We start from the raw sequence: 10,661 nt of genomic DNA on the forward strand, positions 1-10,661 counted from the left end.
CCTTGCTGCATGGGCACACTGTTTTTTGACCCAATTCCTATAAAAATGTTTTGTACTAAATCCTTAATTGGTTTTTTGGTAATAATTGGCTAAACTTGCCACTAGATCAAAGCATTAATCCTGATTTTGTTTAATCTTCAGATTTACAGTAGTAGCCTCATATCAGTACGTAGATTTTATCATATATTTGACTGGAATGACAGTAAACATAATAAAACATCCATATATATATAAAAGCATGTTGTAGTTCACAGCAAGACCTCGGTAATTCAACTACTAGTAGGCCAAAGTTCTATGTTTGAGGTCAATTTCCATAACCACAGATTGTGATAGTATATTGCCTGACATTATTGAGGCATCAAAAGCACCATTTTTCACAGCTTTTAATGCAAAATTTCTTTTTTCAAGTGTGACATAGGTTTGTGTCCCCATATCATTGTTTTGCATATCCTTACTGAGATCATGTCCTTGCCTGAATTTGCCTCTCAAACATTAAAAATATAGATGTAATAAAAAAGATGCATTTTACTCTCTTCATAAAACTTCCATATTAATGCCCGTTAACCATCAATCCTGCTATATGTAGAAATATCTCATAATTCAGCATTTCAGTCTATCCTCTTGACAGATATGAGAAATATTCCACCTTTTATTATATTTGCGCAGACAAAATTAAGTAAATAAAAGTGCATTTTCTATAACAGCTTATGTTTTTAGATAAGGTTAGTCATACATTTCAATATGGTATCAGTTCAATGTGGGGCGTATTGATAACATAATTAAGTAAATAAAAGTGTGACTTCTCTAATAGATTAAGCTTTTACATAAGTCGGCAAGCAATCCAAGTTTCCACCAAATTCCAAAGCAATATAAAGTAATCTATATAAAAAGTCAAGGTTTTGAAATCATAAGGGAACTTACAGAGTTACAGGAAAGCCATGGATTATCGGTGATCCTTCTAATGGCTTTCAGCAGAATTGGCAGTAACTCTGCAATCACAAGGGGAGATAGGAGGAAATAGCAGTCCAGATAATAAAGATTTATTGGGGATTCTATAAGATAATTCTTTTTCTTCTTCTACCATTACAAATTCTTGAATTTGTACTTGTTCTTCTCCCATTATTCAAAGATATTATAGTAGGTAGTACAAGTAGAGAAAGATGCTTGTGCAAAAAGATTTTCAAGAATATTCTCTCTGCTCCTTGACATCTTAATGAGTGATCTCATGAAACTGATGTAAGTTGAAACAGCTGTTGTTTTGACACAATTCATAAGCAATCAGATTTAGATAAAGAGTACCCTAGTGTAAATGGAAACCCATGAAGTAGCAGACTCAAGCTGCCCAAAGAAGTAAAATGATTGGAATTTAATGTCCTTGAGAGAATCAAAAGAGCCTGGAATCCCTTTTGCTTTGATCGAAAGGATGAACAGTTTTCTTCACATTTTTGTTCTTCTTCTTCTTTTGGTACCTCAAGGTAATCAAGAGCTTGAGAATCCAGAATGGGATTTGATTTTCAAGCAAAAAGCATATCTCAAAGTATTGTTGCCAAAACCAACATATCAATATATAGTATGCTCTTTATCTGATGCGCTTATATATCTCAATGAAACATGCATCGAGAAGCATCATTGCACGTGTCAGTAGATCCTCTGATATAACAGGTTTGGTGGAAGTAGTGGTGAAGGAGTGGAGGAATGATTTAGTTGTTAGGACAGGATTTGATGCTGAAACTCAAGAGTCAAACCTTGATGTTGCTCATTATTATTCTTACTTTAAATCCAGAAATGAATGGGGAATGCCTTTATTTAACATAATTTCTGTTTGCTGGATATGCGACAAACAAATGTTAACCAGAATTTCTCTGATTAGGTAACTTTCGTTTTGTTTTCTTGGACTGAGACAAAATGGTATATCAATTCCTTTCATTCAGTAGAATAACAAGATGCAGTATTCCTTTACTGTTCCTGTCTTTATAATAAGAACCAATTACCTTCTTTTTCTGATAAGTTAATAAGAACCAATTACGTAAGTATACAACTTCAAACTGATATTCACTTTTAATGCAAGTTTGTGGAATAAAATAATACAAGAGAGATATACAAAAAGAACTATAAATGAAAATGGAGGGGAAAATAAGAACAGCAGTATCTCTCTGCCAAGGAGATAAGCTTGACAAGCTTCTCTTCTATTCAAATTACACAAATCATTATGAGTCAACTTAAGAGTTTTTTTAACTTCAGAATACACTATCAGGGGACATACAGAAAGGATAACATAGCACAAGTGTCAAAAGAGAATCAATCACAATCTCAACTGTCCAAACGTTTAATAGGTAAGGCACTTAAAACCCAAATGAAGGAAAAATGAAATGTTTAAAGAAAAGCAATTCTACGTCACTCTGAGGAGGCAAGAGCTGACTGCAACACATCTTCAAGATACTTCTCAGCAGCAGCATACTGCCTTTTCTTGTCCTCAATTGCCAACGCTGCCAAGGCTTTATCCTGCAGATGGAAGTCTCAAAGTCAACAGCATAATCTAATCGAGAAGAATAATGGAATTCATGTCACGTTTAGAATAATTACAGGAGGCAAGTCTTGGTAGCTTCTCAGAGTATCAAGAATTGGTTTCGTCTTCTTCTCCAAGTCCTTCTTATGCTCTGCCATCTCAACCAATACCCCATGACTAATCTCTGGCGTGTAACCAACACGATTAAGTACTGCCTGCATCCAAAGATCTTTTAACATCCACTTCACAGTTTCAGGTATACATGAGTACAAAATTATGATCAAGTGACAGGTATACATTCAGATCAATTAAGTTTCTAGCTTGTTAAGCCAAAAGGATCCGCTCCTATTAATGAACAGAGCATCAAATAAAATATGTTTCACAGCAGTTCTCTTGTGATAGAAGATGAAAGATGAACATTGCTGCTCCATGGAACGATAATTTGAGCCCATTAAGCAATTCGTCTGGTTCTACGCATGCTTCTTCTGATTCATCGCAATTATCCCAATGTGCACACATTAGCCAGTCCTCCAATGGTGACCTTACTGACATTAAGCCCCTGCTGCGAAGGTTTATGCATCACATTTGCTATTACTCATAATTATGCAATGCTTAAACTGCCATAATCCCTATTTAAGGACTTAGTTAACGAGCTGCAGTTGCATTTTGTAATTCTTTCTATTCGCAAAAGTTTTGTTTACAAGACCGAGAACCATTTATCATCTGTAATTAGACTGTGGGGAGTTTTTAGATCACTTGTTCTCACCATGTTTCTGTAGTGTTATCTCCATTTCCTTTTATATCCCTTCTATACAACTAAATGATAGGCACTACTTTCAAAGCCCCAAAAAAGAAGCAGCTGTATTTCGGACCTGCGCTATAGTCCAACCTTAAAGACAAACAACTAAAAAACACCCTGCACACACCAAAATTAGTACTTTGGGTCTTCTATCAGAATGGTAGGTGTGGGAAGTGTGTGGATGTAGGTATGAAGCAAGTAGTATGATAAGGTTCGACAGTAGACTATTCTTTCTCTTTTATAATAGTGGAGTCTGGGCCAGCTTGCGCACACCTCGACTAATCCACCGGGCAGCTGCTATCTCCCACCAGCACAGATACCAGTAACTCTATCCACCAAAGCTTAGATAGAGAAAATCAGAGAATCTTTCAAAACAGAGGGATGAAAAGTCAAGTGTTACTACATAACAACCAAATGTTTTTCAAGAACATGAACGACTTGCAAAATTTCCTAACCTGCACATTCTGATGCTATTAGCCTTCAATCTACTAGATAGTTGCATCATATTAAGATCTTAAACAAGTGCCACGGTATAAATTCGAGTAGATAAATATACAACACTAGTAGCATTAGCTCTATTCTTTCCCACATTACTTCCAACTTCCATTGACCATCTAGCCAAGTTTCATACAACTTCCACTCTTCCATTCCATGTGTAAAGTCCTTTTTCTTTTTCTTATAAGGTCCGCAGCAACTTTCAATGACTGAACTACTTTTTCACTTACATTTGTCCAACACTGAGGAGAAACTGGGGGTTAGATTTCAAGTTACAGATAGCAGAGCCCTAGAGGCCTTTCACCAATCCCCACATGCAACCAACTCAAGGCTTTAACCTAGCCAAGAACCTCCATTTAGCAGGAGAATTGAAGAGAAACAGCGTCAGACAACTTTGTCACCATTAAAAAAAATAGTGCCAAAAAACTTGGAACAGAAAATGAAGTCCTCAAATTCACAGCAATAATATTCAACACAAAAATAAGCTTACCTTATAATAACCATATTCTTGCAAATACTGCCGCTCTTTCGACTCCATAATTGCCAAGTTTGTTTTCCAGTTCTCCATTTGTGCTTCGCAAGGAGAAATATCATCTTCAAGCTGTGAAAGTGTTCTGCTAAAACACAGATAGTTAAGAGAAGAAAGTATGACATTGCTTAACTAAAAGACTCAGAATTTCTTTATGCCACGGAAAGTATTTATTTCTAGAAACAACATAACACACTAACATAGTGCCATGAAGTCAAAACTACTACCACATTCAGCAGGAGTTACTTCACGATGAGCAAGAGAGATGTAACTAAAAATTCACCTTTTCAAATAAGTCAATCTTGCTATTGCCTTCCGAGTGTATTCAAGAAGGACTTTTGATTCCTGCTGCACTTTAGCTCTCTTCTCTTCTACAGCTGTTTTCCGTAAAGAAAGATCTGCCACTGCAACAAGAAAACTACAATGTTTTTTCCTAGTAAGTACAAACGAAATTAAAAGAAAGAATTAAATAAAATTAATTAGTGAAAAAAGGTGACCCACCTACTTAATTCAGTATCTCGAATATCCAATAAATTTGCAACCTTTGCAAGAACATGTGCAGATGAAACCACATTGGATGGTAAACTCTCTTGAGCCAATCCCACACTCTCCAGTATCTCTCTCATCCTTGCAGCTGTAATCACAAACACACAATCAGCTCACTCAGACAAGAACCTCAATTTCAACCAAGGGTGTGTTTGGTATGGAGGAAAATGTTTTTCAAAATTTCCACATTTGGTTGTCTTAAATGTTTTTGAAAAATATTCAAATTATGAACACATTTTCCTCTAATTTTAGGATAATGACTTCCCTAGTGAGAGAAGGGAATACATTTGCCGTAACTCTCAAATGGATAGTTTCAATCCTCCCACCACCTCCCTCACCCCCTGAACCCCTATTCGCCCGCACAACCAACAACCCCCAAACCCACCCCATCCAACCCAACCCCCAACTCTCCATAGGGTCGCATAGTTTATATATAAATGCTCTTAGGATAACATTTTCTGCTTACTTACCAAACAACAGAAAATAAGAAAGAAAACCAATTATTCCTAGGAAATCATCTATTAGGAAAACATTAAAGTGAAAATATGACCTTGGGACCTGTACTCAGCTGCCTTTTGACGGTAATCATTGGCAACAATAACAGCAGCCTGAGTTTTGGCTTGTGACAGAGTGGCAATCTTGTGTAATTCACCGATACTTTTAGGAGTATACTCAAAATCAGGGACATCTTTACCCACAGCGTCAAATTGGGAAGTAAGCCAAGATTTCACTTCAGCAATTCGATTTGCATCAAAACCAATACTTTTTGATGCTTCTGTAGTACCAGAAGGATTAAGTCCCCCGCCTATATCACTCATCTCTATAATATTGGAAAAGAAGATTACAAAAACCTAGGGTTTGTAGAGAAAGATACTGATTTCAAAGGAGAATGAGCGATTCGCTTTAATTGTTAGCGTTGAAACAGTAAGGTTGATGATTCAGGAATATAAATCGTCAATTTGAATTTGGAAATATGAGGGGAGAGTTTTTGAGAACTGAGAGGAAAGGCGTCTCTGGGACTAAAATGCAGAAAGAGAACAATTTGGGGGATTTGCGTAAAATAAGTCCATAAACTTAAGTTATTTAAAAAAGCTTTTTTTCTTCTTTAAACTAGTACTATTATATATAATACGCGGCGGTCAATATTAAAAAATATTAATTATTTTAAATTATAATTTATCTTTTTAGTATATTACATTATGTTGTGTTAATAGAATTTCAACTGGCATTTTACTTCTCAATACAATATATCATTAATTAAACTATATGAAATTAAAGAAAAATAAATTATATAGTCACTGTATAACATTTTTGTTTCTTATTTTTCTTTATTATAAAATTAACAGGTACTTAGTACTATACATTTACTAATATAACTTTTTATTAACTTATCAATTGGCTTAATATTTTGATACTACTTCTCTTTTAATATAATATAGATATATATTTTCTTACTCTGAAATATTTTTATTTTTCTAACTTATGTTATACTGTTCAAAATTCTTCAATTATCTAAATTTATCAATAACCATTTTGAGTGTTATTTATTTATATTTTATTAATTAATTAATTCAAATTAAAAATATCATAAAATTATCTTTATCCCCTCTTTTCATACATTCTAATCTACTGTAATATTTGATTAGTTTTCTCTTTTTATATTTTACTAAATATTTAAATAATATAATATTTTTTATTAAATTATAATTTTAAATTCATCAAACGTATAAAGAGATCAGATTTTTATTATTTTTTTAAATTCAACCAAAGTATAAAGAGATAAGCATTTATATATATAATATACTTATCTTATGTATAATATCCTAATAGTATCTTTATATTTTTGTATTTTTAATTTGAATTGAAAATTCCTTTATTTTTTTATTTTATTTTTCTCATGTAGGAAATTTTAGTTAATAAATAAAACTCATAATTTCATAATGAAAAATACAAAAATATAATATACTTATCTTATGTATAATATCCTAATAGTATCTTTATATTTTTGTATTTTTTATTCTGAAATTATGAGTTTTATTTATTAACTAAAATTTCCTACATGAGAAATTTAATTAGTATATATATTTTTACGCTATCGCTTGAATTTTTTTTTGTGTTATATTATTGTTTCTTTATGACTATTTGTTTATTATGATTTTAGTTATGTGTATATGTGCAACTTTTCTCATCATAATTATAATTATAAGTCTTATTTTGTATTTTTTTCACAAATCTATATTTTATTTATTTTTTGTTTCTTGCTTATCTAATAGCTTTATCCATTACTTAATGTTATTAAATTGACATATGAATTTTTAATAAATTATCATTTTAATATAATACAATGAATATATTAATATAATTGTGTATTACTCTTCAAATTTAACTTGACTTTATCATATATGACTTTCTAAAATTATTTCGATATTTAAATTTATCAGTAATATTTTGAATATTATTTATTAAATTTATCAAGAAAATTTAAAGTGTGATAGAATCACATTATATCTATTCTCCTCTTTATACATTAATTTTTGTTCTACAATATTTCAAACTTATTTATTTAGTGTTTATCAATGATACGAATATTATTTTTCTAAATATATGGTGTTGAATTAGTTCAAAGGTTAGACAGAGAAGTTCTTTTATTATATGTCATCAATATACTAATAATTGTAATAATTATTATTTTTATATTATTTTTAATAAGAAAGTAATTGAGTTCTTCTTCCCGTTTGTATTTAATATGAACATTTAATTTTTTCTTATTAAAATTACTACATAATAAGTTAAATTATATCTTTATATATTTTATTTATTTGTTGAAATAATTTTTTATGTATTTGTTTTTATTTTTATCTATTATAATATTTTTAGTTACATGATCTTATCCATATAGCATGACCATATGAATTATTATTCAAAAACTTTCTCATCTCAAAAAATAAATTAGTCTTATCATTTTATATATCTCAACATTGAAATTATTTATTTATATATATATTTAATTTTAAAAGAGTAACTAATTATTAACTAACCTAACTAACTATGTCCTAAATATGACACTTATTGAATTTTTGTTGTGACACTTAGTATCATCACATTGATTTGTTTATCCTATTCTATATAGATAGATAAAAATTCTAAGAAATTGGAAAAGAAATATCAGTAAAAAAATTAATTAGTGAAAAAAGGTGACCCACCTACTTAATTCAGTATCTCGAGTATCCAATAAATTTGCAACCTTCGCAAGTACATGTGCACATGAAACCACATTAGATGGTAAACTCTCTTGAGCCAGTCCCACACTCTCCAGTATCTCTCTCACCCTTGCAGCTGCAATCACACACACACAATCAGCTCACTCGGACAAGAACCTCAATTTTCAACCAAGGGTGAGTTTGGTAGGGAGAAAAACGATTTCATATTTTTAATGTTTGGTTGGATTAAATGTTTTGAAAAATATTTTCCTTACCAACATATTGTCCTATTTTAGGACAATGATGACTGGTTAGGAGGTTTGAGAGGTTGACCATGGCGGGTCTAAGGAAGGGCAGAGGTAGGCCAAAGAAGTATTGGGGGAAGGGTGATTAGGCAGGACATGACATTGCTTCAGTTTACCGATGACATGACCCTCAATAGGAAGGTGTGGAGGTCGCGAATTAGGATTGAAGGATGATAGTTAGTCGAGAGTTTCTCATAATCTTACCAGTAGTATTAGTATTATTCTTATAGTTTCGTATTCCTAGATCTTTGTTATTCCATGTTATGTCATTCTTACTAGTATTACTAGTTGTATTCTTAGTATTTTTTTTCTTAGAGATTTGTTATTACACGTAGTGTCTTTGTTCTTTTCTTGTTGTTATTATTGTTGGTTGCTTCCTGTTTAGCGTTCCTTAAGTCGAGAATCTATCGAAAATAGCCTCTCTATCTTCACAAGATAGAAGTAAGGTCTGCGTACACACTACCCTCACAGGTCCTACTTGCGGGATTACACTGGGTTTGTTGTTGTTGTAGTTGCTTTCCCTAGCAAAAGAACGGAAAACACTTTCTGAAACTCTCATAGTTTCAATCCTTCCACCACCTCCCCCAACCACTGAACCTCTCTTCGCCTGCACACCCAACAACCCCCAACCCACCCCTCCCACCCAACTCCCAACTCTCCATAGGGTCGCATAGTTTATATATAAATGCTCATAGGATAACATTTTCAAATAAGAAAGAAAACCACTTATTTTCTAGGAAATCATCTTTTAGGAAAACATTAAAGTGAAAATATGACCTTGGGACATGTACTCAGCTGCCTTTTGACGGTAATCATTGGCAACAATAACAGCAGCTTGAGTTTTGGCTTGTGATAGAGTGGCAATCTTGTGTAATTCACCGATACTTCTAGGAATATACTCAAAGTTAGGGATATCTTTACCTGCAACGTCAAATTAGGAAGTAAGCCAAGATTTCAATTCAGCAATTCGATTTGCATCAAAACCAGTACTTTTTGATGCTTCTGTAGTACCAGAAGGATTAAGTCCCCTGGCTATATCACTTATCTCTATAATATTGGAAAAGAATATTACGAAAAAACCTAGGGCGCTGATTTGTAGAGAAAGATACTGATTTCAAAAGAGAATGAGTGATTCTCTAGAGGCTTGAAGCTTTAATTGTTATCGTTGAAACAGTGATGCGAAGAGAGTAGTTGATCGACTCACGAATATATATCTTCAATTTGAATTTGGAAATATGGGGGAGAGTTTTGGAAATATGGGGGAGAGTTTTGAGAAGTGAGAACTGAAATGAAAGGAGTGTCTCTGGGACCTAAATGAAGAAAGAGAATATTTTGGGCCATTTGCATAAAAATAACTCCATAAACTTTAGTTTTTATAAACCCTTTTTTTTTCCTTAAAATAAAAATTCCAAGAAATTGGTAAAGCGCCTCCACACGACCGTTACGAACAAAGGTTTAAGTGTGGGGTAGTGATGTTTGGCATATTTCGATGTGTGTTGGTGTTACTTTGCCCATGTTTTAACCACTTCTTGATGTTATTTAATCTTTAAAACACCCAACATGGTGTAATTATTGGTTTGATGACTAATTAAGTTATGTGTGACGATTTAAGGTATTCGGAGTGCAAAATATGAAGAAAAGGTGGTTTAGCTAGAGGAAGAAGGGTTGGATGCGTCGCATCCAACCTAGGAAAACATCATCCTGCATGCAACCTTAGCAGTGAAGTTGTGCCATCGCGTCCGCCATCGCGTGCGAAACTGGGAAGTAGAAGTGAAGCTGGATGCGTCGCGTCCACCATCGCATGCAAGCTGAGAAATAGAGGACAAGGTGGATGCGTCGCATCCACCTTCGCAGGCAAAAAATTGAAATGGAGGACAAGGTGGATGCGTCGCATCCACCTTAGCATCAATCCCTGAAGCCGAATTGGACTAGGAATAGGAGAGCTTTGGCCCACAACTTTTGTACGCAATATATAAGCTAAAAACGCCTCTTTTAGGTTATCGAACATATTGGGAAGAGGGAAAAGGCCACGACAAAGCTGTGGAGGCCGGAATTCATCAAGTTTCATCTTTCTCCCACCAAACTTAGTAATTTTTATGTTTCTTTGTATGATTTGTTGTTTGGCTACCATGTCTATGTGGAGCTAAATTTCACGTTCTAGGGTTGTGGTTCTTTCATGACTATTGTTATTCGGATATTGATTTTGACTTCTTGATTTATCATATTAGTTTATTTATTCAATCTTGCACTTAATTATTTAATTGCTTGATCACCAATTGAA

General features: G+C 33.2%; 1 protein-coding gene across 3 annotated transcripts; it reads right to left on the reverse strand.

Moving 5' to 3' along the window:
• Positions 1-2,134: 2,134 nt before the first annotated feature.
• On the reverse strand, positions 2,135-9,650 carry LOC107798242 (AUGMIN subunit 1-like). 3 transcript variants are annotated; one of them, XM_075246582.1, is made up of 7 exons: positions 9,461-9,650; positions 9,158-9,301; positions 4,831-4,963; positions 4,613-4,747; positions 4,291-4,414; positions 2,584-2,721; positions 2,135-2,502 (listed from the first exon to the last, which is right to left on the reverse strand). In XM_075246582.1, exons 2-7 carry the CDS (start codon positions 9,165-9,167, stop codon positions 2,395-2,397), a joined length of 648 nt encoding a protein of 215 aa, XP_075102683.1. In that variant the 5' UTR covers positions 9,168-9,301; positions 9,461-9,650; the 3' UTR covers positions 2,135-2,394. The 3 variants fall into 3 exon arrangements, with proteins under 3 accessions (XP_075102683.1, XP_016476699.1, XP_016476698.1); XM_016621213.2 differs by having other exon boundaries at positions 9,453-9,650; XM_016621212.2 differs by lacking the exons at positions 9,158-9,301; positions 9,461-9,650 and adding an exon at positions 5,426-5,930.
• Positions 9,651-10,661: the final 1,011 nt, after the last annotated feature.

This window comes from Nicotiana tabacum, chromosome 23, assembly GCF_000715075.1.
Source record: "Nicotiana tabacum cultivar K326 chromosome 23, ASM71507v2, whole genome shotgun sequence".
In the NCBI taxonomy this organism is placed as follows: domain Eukaryota; kingdom Viridiplantae; phylum Streptophyta; class Magnoliopsida; order Solanales; family Solanaceae; genus Nicotiana; species Nicotiana tabacum.

Bases quoted from the DNA above. Each gene is read 5' to 3' on its own strand.
- LOC107798242 (XM_016621212.2), bottom strand. From the start codon at position 5,693: ATGAGTGATATAGGCGGGGGACTTAATCCTTCTGGTACTACAGAAGCA. The intron at 4,415-4,612 runs GTGAATTTTTAG...GTGTTTTAGCAG, and splicing joins AGATTGACTTATTTGAAAAG to AACACTTTCACAGCTTGAAG. The intron at 2,722-4,290 runs GTAAGCTTATTT...CTTTGGATGCAG, and splicing joins AAGAATATGGTTATTATAAG to GCAGTACTTAATCGTGTTGG.